We start from the raw sequence: 14,157 nt of genomic DNA on the forward strand, positions 1-14,157 counted from the left end.
AGATACAATATGTCTGTGAATGAACTAATCCACATAACTGAACCATCATGAAGAAGACAGGAAGATGCATAGAGACACCTCAAAATTATAGCCAACCAATACAAGTAGGAGCAGCATGCCACAAAGGGCAATAATGATACCAAGTGAAAAGAGTTGACCAAAGAACTTGTAAGTTAGTTGAGCCAAAAAAGAACAAACATAGGAAACTAAAAACTTATGAGTCGTCACCCCCAAAGCCGCACTGAGAGGGAGGGGAGAAAAGCAACAAACTCCATATCATATCAACATGCTCATGGATGGAATCTATTAGGAATAAGGTGTCTCAACCTTGGATAATTCCTATTCTTATTATTTGTTTTGTAAATGTATTTTTTGCAAATAATGTAATTAAGTGTGAGTGTACATGTCTAGTTGGCATGTTGATGTGTCACTCCACTTGCATGTGTTGGCATCTTGAATTGTGTGTAAGGAGATCATGACTGAAATGGTTATGATGGATTCCTATGATGCATAAGAGCTATCTTTGGAAGATTTGATGATGGGTGAATATGTGAAGACATGTGGCAATTGATCATTGAGTATTGTACACTCAAGTCTCCATCGAGCATGCAAGGTTTGGGGCATTGCCTCAAAAAATAAATTGGGTTCCTACTTTTCCAAAGAATGGTAAAACCCTAATATAGTTGTTCTTTGGAAGTTTCCCTAAAATAGAAAGCACACTATATAAGCGTTTTTAGGGTTGCAAATAGGAGAGAGTGAAAAGTGTATTGTTGGTTGCTACTAGATTAGTTTTTCATGTCCTGAAAGAACTTGCATTGCAAGTGTGTTGTAACCTTTGTGTTGAAGGTAGATTTTGGAGGGGTAGGTTTTTTTTACCAAAAGGTTTTTCCCCACTAGCATATCTTTGTGTTTATGTATTTTCTTTCTCTATCTGTTTTTTGTATTGATGGTTGACTACAATATTATTTTTTACATAATATGGAATCTAAAATTGTAAGGATTTAATAGGAATTTGCACAATAGTTTCCTTAAGGGATTAGAGTTTCCTTACAAGTGGTATCAAAGCTTGATCAACTTTTGATCCTAGTTGTTGGGTAGGCTTTTTTGAGCTAATCTCAAGTTGAGTGGGAGTTTTGTGCAGAACATTCTGAATCTTATTTGTAGATTTAGATGGCTAGTTCATCATACAGAATAATGGAAGTGAAGAAATTTAATGGTAGTAATTTCAAGTTGTGGAAAATCAAGATAGAAGAGTTGCTTGAAGATTGTGATCTATGGGAGACGACTTCACTTGATGTGAGACCCATAGCAATATCTCAAGAAAAATGGGATCTCAAGGATCAGAAAGCTAAGGGTCTCATTAGACTCTGTCTAGCTAATTCAATTCTCCTGAATATTCTTGATGAGAAGACCGCAAATAGTTTGTGGACACGGATTGGGTCTGTGTATCAGGCCAAATATCTGGTGAACAAGTTGTTCCTAAGGAAGAAGTTGTATTCTCTAAAAATGGAGGAAAGAGGATTTGTTATAGATCATCTAAATACTTTTAATTTATTGATTACATAGTTGACACCATCAGGTGTCAAGATAGAGGAGGAGGATCAATGTATCACCCTATTATGTTCCTTTATGTATTCATGGAACCATCTTGTCATGGCTCTAAGAAGTACTTTAGTCACTTTCAGAATGGATGATGTGGTGTCTTCGTTGTTATCTGAGGAGATGTAGAGAAAGCCTTCAGATTCGGCTAAGGAAGCTCTTACTATTCATGGTAGATCCAACAATCGAGGGAAGCAAAATGATAACAAGTTTGGAAAGGGTAGATCCAAATCCCATGAAAAATCAAAGACTCCTAGAAAGTCCAAGGCAAAATGCTGGAACTGTGATAAGACTAGGCATTTTTTTGTAAAGACTATAAAGAGCCAAAGAAGAAGAAGAAGGCCTCAGAGTCAAGTTTAGATAAATATCAAGAAGATGTTGATGCTTTCATTACAGCCTTGGCAGTGCCTGCATCTGATGATGTGCGGTTGATAGATTCGAGTGCTTCTTTCCAATGACCTCTAATCAAAGCTAGGTCTCAAAGTATGAAGTTTTTGATGGTGGAAAGTTGTACTTGGGTGATGATTCTCACCTAGAGATAGTTGGATGAGGATAGGTCACTATTAGAGTCCTTGATGGATGAGTAAAGGGGATCAACAAGGTAATGCACATCCCTGGTCTACCACAAAAACTATTATCTATAAGGATGTTGAATGATGTAGGTGTGCAAGTTTTTTTCTAAAGATGGATGTAAGATGATGAGAGGAGCTATGGTGCTTGCTAAGGGTACTAGGAGAGGTACTCTATTTTAGCTTGATGCATGCATTTCTCAGTGCAATAGTTCTTCTATTTCAAAGAAGAGAGCAGCTATCACTTCATTCCCATCATTTGAATAGGTAGTAAAAAAGACTGTGATTATTAGTTCCAATGGCAGTGTAGCATGTGTACCTAAGGGTGCAAATACATTGGAAGGCAAGCTTCCTATAGAAAAGACAATGTTGTGATGTATGAGATTTGGCCAAATTGGTGAGAAGGGTCTTAGAACCCTAAAAAACAAGAACCTCGTTAAGGGTTTAAATGATTGTAATCTCAAGTTTGACTTCTACGAATATTTTTTCTATGGTAAACAAAATCATGTTCAATTTTAATCTAATTCTCACAAATCTTCTGATGTTTTGGATCTTATTCATTCTGACGTATTTGGTCCTGTAAAAGTTCCTTCAATCTCCAAGTCTATATTTGTTTGTATCTTTCATAGATGATTATAGTAGAAGGACATGGATTTATTTCCTGAAAAGTAAGACACAAGTTTTTAGTCAGTTTAAGGAATTTGAAGCCCTTGTGGAGAATTGAACTAGTAAGAAGATTAAGTGCATGAGAACTGACAATGGTGGTGATTTTTTCTCAGCAAAGTTCAAACAGATCTATAAAGATTTTTTCAGCCTCACCTTGGAAAACTCAGGAGGAAATTAATCACTCAACTGAGTTGCTTCAAGGGGCACATACACCCTCCAGGATCAAACTAAAAATCAAACTCAACAATTTACTGATTAACTCTCTTTATATATATTTCCATGAGAACCTACGACATGAATTACATATACCTCTTGTTGCCACCCTGATATTGTCTAACCACTTAAGAAAACTCAACCCAACTATTCCTCTGTGATTGTGATAAAACATGAACAAGAGTTTAACACCTTTCATCAACAGACCCGACTACTAAGATACTGCAATCCCTTATCCAGCAATAGTAAAACATATTTTAGTTCACTTTCCTCAATATTACATATCTGTTATACGATTGACATATCGATGAATATATCACAATATTCAATCGATTCACATACACAATCCCATGCGGATGCTTGTAAAAACCATAAAAATAACAAAGTGAACAAAAAAGAAAAGAAACTCTATGTACATACTCATCTACGATCTTAGAACTGATCGCAGAGAGTTAATAAACTCTCATCAGCAAGGAACGACTCTCAAAATAGTTTATACTGTATTTGCAATACCACTAATCGATCCTACTGTAATACAATCCCAAAAACTCTAAACTTTGAAGGAATACAAAGAATTTACTTACATATGATTTGCAAAATTAGAACATTCGTGTATTTTCGAAATGTTGATTTTGAAAAGATGGTATGAAAGGAAAAATCACCCTTCCAGCTGAAAATGTAGAAAATCAAGACCAAAAACATGAAAACTTTCTGTTCACTCTGCATTTGGTCCTTCTATTACATCAAAAAACTAGCTTTTCTCTCTATCGAGTGAGAATATGAAACATCTTCTTCTCAAGAACATTTCTTGAAATCATGAGAATCCAAGCAACCAAAAAAATTGTCCCCAACTTTCTATCGCAGTCCAAAATTTGATTGGATTTATTATTGAACACCCAAAATTATGACTTAAAGAAAACTACATAACTGAAAAATCAACACATACGTTGTCATAGATGGCTATAGCTAGAAGTCTCATTGAATTACCATTCTAGTTATGCCACCACACATAGAACTTAATTGAAAACATTAAAATTTAAAACAAAACATAAAACATAACATTAACTTCCTGTCACACTTTCAAGAATGTTACTTCCTATAGCATTTTCCTGATCTGCCACTGCAGCACAAGGTGTCTCAACCTTGGATAATTCCTATTCTTATTATTTGTTTTGTAAATGTATTTTTTGCAAATAATGTAATTAACTATGAGTGTACATGTCTAGTTGGCATATTGATGTGTCACTCCACTTGCATGTGTCAGCATATTGAATTGTGTGTAAGGAGATCATGACTAAAATGGTTATGACATATTCCTATGACGTGTAAGAGCTATCTTTGGAAGATTTGATGATGGTGAAGATGTGAAGACATGTGGCAATTGATCATTGAGTAATGTACACTTGAGACTCCATCTAGCATGCTGGGTTCTCGATTTTTTTTTTGGGTTCCTACTTTTCCAGAGAATGGTAAAACCCTAATATAGTTGTTCTTTGGAAGTTTCCCTAAAATGGAAAGTGCATGATATAAACATTTTTAGTGTTGAAGATAGGAGAGAGTGAAAAGTGTATTTTTGGTTGCTATTGGATTAGTTTTCCATGTCCTAAAAGAACTTGCATTGCAAGTGCATTGTAACCTTTGTGTTGAAGATAATACATTATGCAGGTTCTGGAGGGGTATGGTTGTTTTACCAAAAGGTTTTTCCCCACTGTCATATCTTTTTTTTTAATGTATTTTCTTTCTCTGTCTATTTTCTGTATTCATGGTTGACTGCAATATTATTGTTTACATAATATAGAATCTAAAATTGTAAGGATTTAATAGGAATTTGCACAATACATTCCTGAAGGGATTAGTGTAGGAAGTTGTTTCTGCATTTGAGTTTCCTTTTAGGATCAATAGGACAGAGATGGAGAGAGGATACAATGGGAGAGGATGAGGAAGTTGCATTAGAGGGGAGATCCACAAAGCAACACAAAGGAGATGAAGGCATGGGAGAACCAACACCAACCCTCGGGCTTGGAGGACAATTTTGGGAGTGTGAAAGAATACCAAGAACATCATAAGTGTGAGAAAATGCCTTACCCTTGATAACAGCATAAAAGGAGTCTGATTTAGAAGATGATACAAGGGCAAGATGGAAAAAGTGGCAATGTAATCTTTAATTTCAGCAAGGGTCATAACATGTTTGTCCAAGTGAAGAAGAAGCTAATGTAGAAATAGCCCACCAACAAATGCTTCCACCTACCAAAGATTGTACTTTTGAATAGCAATGATAAGGGCATTATCATGCAAATAATACGAAAAAATAACCCAGTTAGCAATAGAAACTAGTAAGGACCAGGATTGAGACAAGTCAAGTAAGTTTCAACAAAAGATGGAGACAATTTGGGAAAGGAATATAATTTTGTCAAAATGGGGGGGAAAACATAGATTCCCCAATAAGTCGGCGAATGCACCTAGCACATTTTAGAAAATGGATATTAAACATAGTCACAAGGCATGCATCATTGATAACACCCTGAAGGAGAACTTCAAGCCCAAGAGCAGGAAGATGAATATTAAGATTGAAAGGTCAAAACTCATCTGCATAATGACTAAAGCCATGGCAAATAAGTAGCAGGAACAAAGTGAAGGATAAGCCAAAAGACTTGGTTAAAGAATAATATGTAAGGAGGGAGTAAGCAATAATATCCCATTCATAAACATGATTACAAAATATTTATCATGAAGTACACCAAATCAAGCAAAGGACAAAGATCCATTAATATGCAAATGTGTGTGAGCAAGCCAAACTATCAAAGAAGGACAGATACAATAAGAGCAAAGCAAAGATTGACATCAATTCAAAATCATCAACCCGTACGAAGATGACATAAGATGGAATAAATAAGTTAGCATAATGATCAACAAAGGAGGTGTCAGATAATTTAAATAGACTCAGATTGGATCAAGTTGAAGATCGCCAAATGGGATGTCAAAGTCACATCAGTGGATGGATAAACAATATGGCAATCGTTTGCCCCATAATTAGCAAGAAAATTTGCTAACAAGTTACCTTCACAGAATGTGTGAGTAAGAAGATCATAAAAAGAGTCAAGAAGGGGCCATATTTGTGATAACACATAGTGAATATGTCTTGAAAAAGAAGTTCTTTGAATGCATGCATTAATAATTATAGAGGAATCCCCTTCCACATGAATATGATGCACACAAAGTCTCTTAGCAACAGAAAGACCTTGTAACATAGCATAAGCTTCAGCAAGATTGTTAGTACTAGGGGCAATAGGGAAAGCTTCAAAATAGATAACAGTACCAAGATAATCACAAAGAGCAAAATCGATCCCAGACTTACCCAAATTACCCTTAGAAGAGCCATCAAAATTTAATTTGATAAAACTAGCTTGAGGAGGGGACCATTTAATAGAGGCCTGAGATTGAAGTCTATCCTTAGGACAAAGGGGAAAGGAGAGAGAAGGTAACTTCAATCCCATCCATCTTTTAGACATAATATTATCCCAAGAAGAGAATCCCTACTCCCCAATAAATTTATATGTTTAAGCATTAGTAACTTCAAAAATGGAATGATGAAGTTTATTAAGCACAGTATGTAGAGAAGAAGGGGAATTTTGAAATATACGTTTATTTCTTTCCCACCAAATAGCCCATAAAACCAGAGATGTGGAACAAATCCAAATACATGAAAACATGGATTTGGGATACAAAACAAGCCAAGCTTGAAAGAGGTCCCACACAGTTGAAGGAAAAGGCATCAGAAAGTCAAGCTTTCCCAAGACAAGGAGCCAACAATCCCAGGCAAAGGGACAATTGAGAAAAAGGCGATCAACCAATTCAGGGGCCTGATTGCATAGCACACATGAAAAATTATTAGCAATGTTGAATCTAGACAACCTTTCACTTGTGAGGACACGATTTCTTCAAATAAGCCAGGTAAAACACCCTACCTTGAGAAGGAAAGATTTATGCTAACAAAAATAAAATGCCCTTTGTTTAGCTTTGACATTTTGAGAGGCATTAATCAATTCATATCCCAACTTAAAAAAATACTTACCATCCAAGGATGGACACCAAAAAATTCAATCAAAAGATTGAGAAAAGAAAATAGATTGGTTAGAAAGAAAGAGATTAGCAAAAGAAGCAGCTTGGGGATCAATAGGAAGAAGGGAGAAGCCAAGCCAAAGGACAAGTCTAGGATGAATAGAAACTGCAGAGACATAATTAAGAAGCTTTGATCCCCAATATAATTGAGCCACTTCCCAAATATCAAGGAAGGGTTGAATGGTGTAAAGTGGAGGCAAACCATTCCATGAGTCTAGCCAAAAATTGACTGATTCACCATCGTGGACTTCCCAAGAAATAGAGGAGGTAATAATATGTCAAGACTGAACAAAAAAATTCCAAATGGACGAACCTTTTGGGGGATCTAGAATTGTTAAGATTCTAGTTAGGTCATGATTGTCAAGATATTTTTCTTGCATTAGTCGACACCATTTAGCATTAGGTTGAGAAAACAATTCCAAACAAGTTTACCACCAAAAGCCAAATTACAAGCAACCAAGTTGTGAAGACCAACACCACCAGTACAAGGTGAGGAAGACATTTCTGATAAAGATATGAAAGGAAGTTTCTTTTCAATTGTCATGTTGGCAATCCAAAGAATATCCCATGTTAACTTATCAATTTGATCAAGGATAGATTTTAGAGCTTGCAAGACTAAAAAGTAATAATTAGGTATGGCCGATAATACAGTTTTGATTAACAAGATTCTACCAGAAAGGAATAACCATCTAGCCTTCCAGACCAACACCCTGGATTTAATTCGATTGACAATAAGCAACCTTGTTTGACCCAATGAAAAAGGGGACTCCCAAATAAGTAGATAGGAAAACACCAGGCAAAAAACTAAGAATCTCGGTAATCCTATTAGCAAGATTAGGAGCAGTATTAAAGAAATATATTTTAGATTTTTGTGGATTAACTTTTTGGCTTGATGCCAAACAATAAATATTGAGAACTTTGCCAATCTGTTTCACCTCAAGAAGAGATGCCATACCAAAGAGAAGTGTATCATCAGCAAATAGAGTGTGTGACCATAACAGATGTATCTGGAATAGTAACACCTAACCATGAACCAGCCAAATGAGAAGCATTAATAGCCTGACTTAAGGCTTCAACCATAATAATAAAAAGAAAAGGGGATAATGGGTCACCTTGCCTCACCTCTTGAGATGCAAAGGAATAGCCCATAGTAGAACCATTAATTAAAATAGAGAAATGACACCAAAGACACATGCCATAATCCATTTACACCATTTCTTGGAAAAACCAAAATTTGATAATACCTTTAATAAAAAGGACCAATTTAATCTATCGTAAGCCTTCATAATATCCAACTTAACAATAAAAGAGGGGATAGAATGATTTTGAATGGAATGTAGGGATTCATGAGCAAGAATAGCCCCATCAATCATGTCCCTACCAAGAACAAAGCCCCCTTGTTCAAAAGATAATGTTGACCTAGTTTATATCTTATGATGAACGGTGGAAATAGTTGATGAACGAAAGAAATAGTCCAAAAATGCATTTGAGCAGCAAAGTCATAGGCCCAACAACCCATCAATTTGAGTTTATTAAAAACTGGAATAAAAATAAGTTGTTCTTATTCCACCTTTTTAAAGGAATACTACTATGCTCATTTTGGGGTCAAATTAGGATGGATGAATTCTAATTCTAATTTTGTATTTTGCAAACAAACACCAGATTGGTGAATGTGATTATTTAGATTTTCCTATTCCTGCCCAATTCCAACAACCAAACGAGGCCTAAACAAGCTAAGTGTTGGAAACAACTCCCCTTACAAGACAACCTTTGGTAACTTTCCAAAAATACTTGTTGAATCCTACATGTTTAAGAGTGTTTGGAAAGCTAGGGAGGCTATTAGAGAACATATTAAAGGATGTGAATTATTGAATTCTAATAACGATACCTTAAATTTTGAGAGATTTAGCTAGGGGAACCTTAGGAAAAAAGATAAACCACTTGCCTTATTATAGGCTACTCAATAAAGTCTCAAAATTTAAAAGGTATAAAGTGCTAAAATAACATAAATTGTAACATAATTTCTAAACCTAGGAATGTGTTGAGCTAATTTAATTTTCCTCAACACATTGGAGAACATAATCCATTCTTAGAGAAGCTTGCAAGAACATACGTTTCCTTGTCTAGAGTGCTACTAAATTTATTTTTTAGAAAGATTTGCCTAGATTGAAGGAACTAGATAATCAAACTTTTAATTAAAACTTATCTAAAGTTCTTTCCCTCATCCAAAGGCCTCACCAAATTCATAAATGATTGCTAGTCTTAATTATTTTAGTGAGATTTGATAGAAAAAACTTTCAAGGCATAACGGAACAATGTGTTAGAACCCAAAGCAATTTGTTTTAAATGGTTATTTATGATTCAAAATATTTCACTTGTTATATATTTCTCCATGTTTACTCTTTTTTTAGTTTGAAAACGACCTAAGTGAGACATATTTTCTTTGACTATTTCTTTGCTAAAGATATTTGGAATATGTGCTATAATTTGTTTGGATGGGGATAGAGTGGTAAAATTAACTAGCAAAAATCTCTAATGTCAATCAAATCCTATGTTGTCACTTGATAGGTTAGTAGAGATAGGACAACTCACAATTTACTTAATTAACATGCACCTGATTATGTAAATACAATTAAAATTGATCATCTACTTAATTTTTGTTCATGATATTTAATAATTGAAAATAAACATATGACCTTATCATTAATTAATTTATCCTTGCATAATTTGACATGGTGTGACTTTGTTAAGTGCCTTTAAGATTACCAAAACCTTTTATGACAAATGTCAATCACATTCTTCTTCTTATTATAATTTTATGTATTATTACAAAAAAAGAAGAAGATAAGGACATCAATCAAGTGAAAAGAATCTTTTGACACCTTCCATATAATGAGTGATAGGTAAGTTGGTTAAATGATACCTTCTAGCTTTAAGAAGACTGGAAAGAATAGCTTTTCCCTTCATGACCCAATCATGACAATTCTATATAATATAGTGGCAATACCTAGATATGCAAATCTTACCATTGCAACAATTATATCTAATTATTTTGTATTTTGTATTCGAAAAGTCTTTTTCCAATTTAAAATGTGTTTTATAAGTGTATTTTTTTATTCAAAAATTAAACTAAATTTGACACAATTGTCTTATTAGGCAAGTGCTGAAATATTTTGTATTCTTCCAAGGAAGAGTAACCACCAATTTATTTATGTTGATTTTTTAATGCATTTTTACCACTATTTTGTCTGAAATGCTTCAGAAGAAGAAAAAATATAGTGAGCAATGAGGAGAGTGCTGACAGAAAATATAAACTTTGATTAGGTACAACTTAAAGAGTTAAAATTAGTGAAAATTGATCTAACAAAACAATTAGAATACTCAACAATTGAGAGAGTCCTTGCAAAATTTGTCAACTATGATCATGACCAACAAAATAATGGGAAGCTTGCATCTTTTGCTCATCTAATAAAGTAGGCGGTCATTTTTATGATATAAGACTTGTTCTTCTTTGATATAATAACGAACACGCAAGCCTAGATATTTCAAGGCTTGAAATATCCAAGCTACCGACTCAAAAAGAGACTCCTTAAATGGAGAAAAAATCTGAGAAGCTCACAGTACTTCCACTTATGTGGGCCATGTGAAATGCTAGCTAAAATACTGCAATTGATCCAGGTGTTGCAGGTTTAATCCTCCACCACCAATTTCCACTAAAAGCTGGCATAGCAGTTGTAAAATTGCCAGTCAGAAAACACCGCAATTGGGGCACATACTGCAACTGCAACTCTCTTCTTTCCGACGTCACAAGTCATAAATACAGAAAAGCACAGAGCACAAACCCTACAGAAGTGCCTCTCAATAAAATATCTGATCTCCAGAAACTAAAATGTCGCTAAAGAGTAAACCTGTTAAGCGCTTGCTTCCGTAAATAGCTGGAAATCTGGAGTGGGCTCGAACCTCTGACCTTCAAGATCTGCTACTGGAAAAGCATGAAAGTGAAGCTTTATAGTCCTATAGACATGCACATGGAACTGTATATTTAAACTGGACAATCTGCCGTATTCTTTCTTAACCCTGTGTAAAATATTTGCAGCTAATCGTTTCAACATTCCCGTTAACTCTTCAAATCTGCATGTCGAAGTACAAGTAACCAGCGGCAAATCGAAGTGCACAACAAATTCCTTTAATAAAATATCAAAAGAAACACCATTTCCAAAATTGCTACCCAAATACACTGAAGCTAGAGTCAAAAGGGAAAATAATAATTAATTTAGCATTCAATCATTGCCACTGGAAAACACCAAAGCTCCCGTCAAAAGGAGTCAAATATATTGATTTGATAAAAAAATTCGATCTGAGAAACACAAATTGATGCAGGAAGAGCTTTCCCTGACAAGAATTGGTTAAGCGATTTGGAGGCCGGGGAGCCTGCTATATATACACTACCGATCATCAATCATTCTTTGTACAAAAAGTTATCTTTTTCTGAAAAACAAAAGAGTATTTTTTTTCTTTTTGTTATGGCTCTGATTCCAGAGCTACGCCGTTCCCTAAAAGCCGATATTTACATACTTTATATATGTACAGAGGAAGAAAACCCTATATTGCAGCTGATAACCTCAAAGAAGAAACCCTATCATAACCCTAACGCAGTAGCAAACGCGCATTTGCAGCCCCCTGTTGTCAGTAGTTCTTCAGAGAGTCCAGCCACTGCTGTAGATACTTCTGGTTATCTGCAAACGAAAGCAATAAGTCTTTTCCAAGTTAAAACCTTGTGAAAATAAAAACTATTTCACAGTGGATGTAGAAGACAATATACCTTGAGAAGGACTGGTAGACAGAACTGCATTTAGCTGAGCGTGAGGATCATCATGACGGGCCGAATCATTAACCTTCTCCTTCTTTTTCCGAGGATCTTTACCAGGAAGCGCCCTGAGGCCATAGCAAGGGACCAAAACCGCAAAGCTTCTCTCGGACTCTGTTTCAGTAGAGAACTCAGAGGACTGGTGTTCGAACCACCCGATGGACCAATCCGAATCCCCAGAATCTTCCGAATCAGACATACAAACCCCGTCCACCGGCACAATCACGCCATTAAATTCAGGATCAGTCGGAGGCTTGGAATCACGCCCTGCTACCTTTCCCCCTTTGTTCTTCTTACCCCTCCTCCCCGATGTCCCTGCCAAATCTTCTTCCTTTCGCCGCTGCTCCGCCAAAGCGGGAGACGCCGCAGGTCGGAGTTTCGAATCCCGCCGACGCCATAGCCATCGAGAAAGGCTGAAAGTCATGGCGATCTCAGAGAAAAGCACAAATATTTCCCCAAAGGAAACCCTTCCGACCCTGAGGAGGTTTCCTCTACAGTGAAACCCCCGCCATTAGAACAGCCATGCTACTCTCGAAACAAATTCTGGGAAGTGACGGAAACAAGAATTTAAATCCTAAACAATTTGTTTATTCATTCATTAAATCTTGTTCCGTAAGAAACAGATTGGCTGAAAGCCCACTTATATCCTTTCTCTGAAAGCTCGCATCGGACATATTTCCTCCACCGGTAAAACGCTCCCGCGGCATTAAATCTCCTCCACGTTTCTCGTGATCGGACGATCAGAAAATCGCCCAGGATTCCGGATCACGGTCTCCGTCCGATTAAAATGCACCCGAACCAAGAAATAATAAAAAATGCAGACTGTGTGTCAGCTGCCACACTCTCTGATCGTGTGTGCTGAGGACGACAAGTGGCGTGTTCTTATTAGCTCCCTGTCTCAATACAAATTTGCTGCTTCCGCCGCTCGCGGATCGCCCGCTTCCAATCATTATGCACTAGCAGTAGCAGCCATTGTAGACTTCACCCATTTCTAAGAATATTTTATTTCACTTTTGCTTTCTTTGGTAAATTAAATCACTTTCAGATTTTCAATATTGGCCAATTGGGTTTTTAACTTTTAAACCAAGGAATATTAAGCCTAAACAAACATAAGTTGAAGTTTTGATGTAAATATATTCAAAAATTTCAAAGATTCTCATGATTGTTCAATCAATAACTTTTAATGTGAATCTTTTAAGTTAAGATATTTGTATACAAGCTTTTTTAATATCAAGGTATAAGACGATATATTTTATATGATCTTGAACCCATTATAACTTATCCTTGAATGTTACCATTTATCCTTGAAATCGATAGCATCCTTATTCTCTATTTGCCACCAAGGAGTATTAAACATAAGTCGAAATTTTTTTGTGGGCAACAAGTACAATAATCTTCAAAGATTCTCTTGATTATCCATTAACTATTTTGGATTTTTAATCTTTTAAATGATGACGTTTCCATGCACGTCTTTTTTTAATATTTTTGGTTTATGCTGCTTAAGTTCTCTTATATTTTAATTAGTGTGTAAGATGATATATTTTATATGAAAAATAACTTTTACTATTGTACCTTGATTCTATTATTGTTTATCCTTCAAATCAAATGATGCGACCTTTATCCCATTATAGCTTATCTTTGAAATCAAATTATTCTACCTTAATGTCATTACATTTATCTTTAGAATCAATTATCCTAAATTGATCAGATTCTCACTTATTGTAGAAATCAATCATCATCTTTAACCCTATGATTTGCTACCTTAGTAAGTTGTGAGAGTACAATTGGTCTAGGTCATTTTTGCACGTGTATGTATAAATTTGTATTGATGCTTTCACTAGTTGTTATAATCTAACTAAAGTGTGAGCTATTTCAAATTGCACTCTGGGATGGTGAATTTAAAAACTTTCCAATTCATTAAAAAAATTCTTAGAACTGGGGGGACCTAAGTCAAAGAGCATAAGAAATGACTATTCATGCATGTTTTGTTCATGACATCATGATAGGAGCATATTGAGTGCTCTTTGATTTTGAAATAAAAAGCGACCAAAACAAGGGGATCGGCCCTTACAACCAAAAGGCTGGCAACTAGCACACTGCTAGCAAAAACAAGCAGAGAGCAAC

General features: G+C 35.5%; 1 protein-coding gene across 1 annotated transcript; it reads right to left on the minus strand.

Annotated features, from left to right (window-relative positions):
• Positions 1 to 11,464: 11,464 nt before the first annotated feature.
• On the minus strand, positions 11,465 to 12,647 carry LOC149532671 (uncharacterized). The gene is made up of 2 exons (XM_089805064.1): positions 11,989 to 12,647; positions 11,465 to 11,902 (listed from the first exon to the last, which is right to left on the minus strand). The coding sequence occupies exons 1-2, from the start codon at positions 12,455 to 12,457 to the stop codon at positions 11,853 to 11,855; spliced, it is 519 nt and encodes a 172-aa protein (XP_089661190.1). The 5' UTR covers positions 12,458 to 12,647; the 3' UTR covers positions 11,465 to 11,852.
• Between the last annotated feature and the right edge of the window lie 1,510 nt (positions 12,648 to 14,157).

Source organism: Cupressus sempervirens, chromosome 10 (assembly GCF_028749045.1).
Source record: "Cupressus sempervirens isolate cs-2001-9-10 chromosome 10, ASM2874904v1, whole genome shotgun sequence".
Lineage (NCBI taxonomy): Eukaryota > Viridiplantae > Streptophyta > Pinopsida > Cupressales > Cupressaceae > Cupressus > Cupressus sempervirens.

Bases quoted from the DNA above. Each gene is read 5' to 3' on its own strand.
- LOC149532671 (XM_089805064.1), bottom strand. From the start codon at position 12,457: ATGACTTTCAGCCTTTCTCGATGGCTATGGCGTCGGCGGGATTCGAAA. The intron at 11,903-11,988 runs GTATATTGTCTT...TTTCGTTTGCAG, and splicing joins GTCTACCAGTCCTTCTCAAG to ATAACCAGAAGTATCTACAG.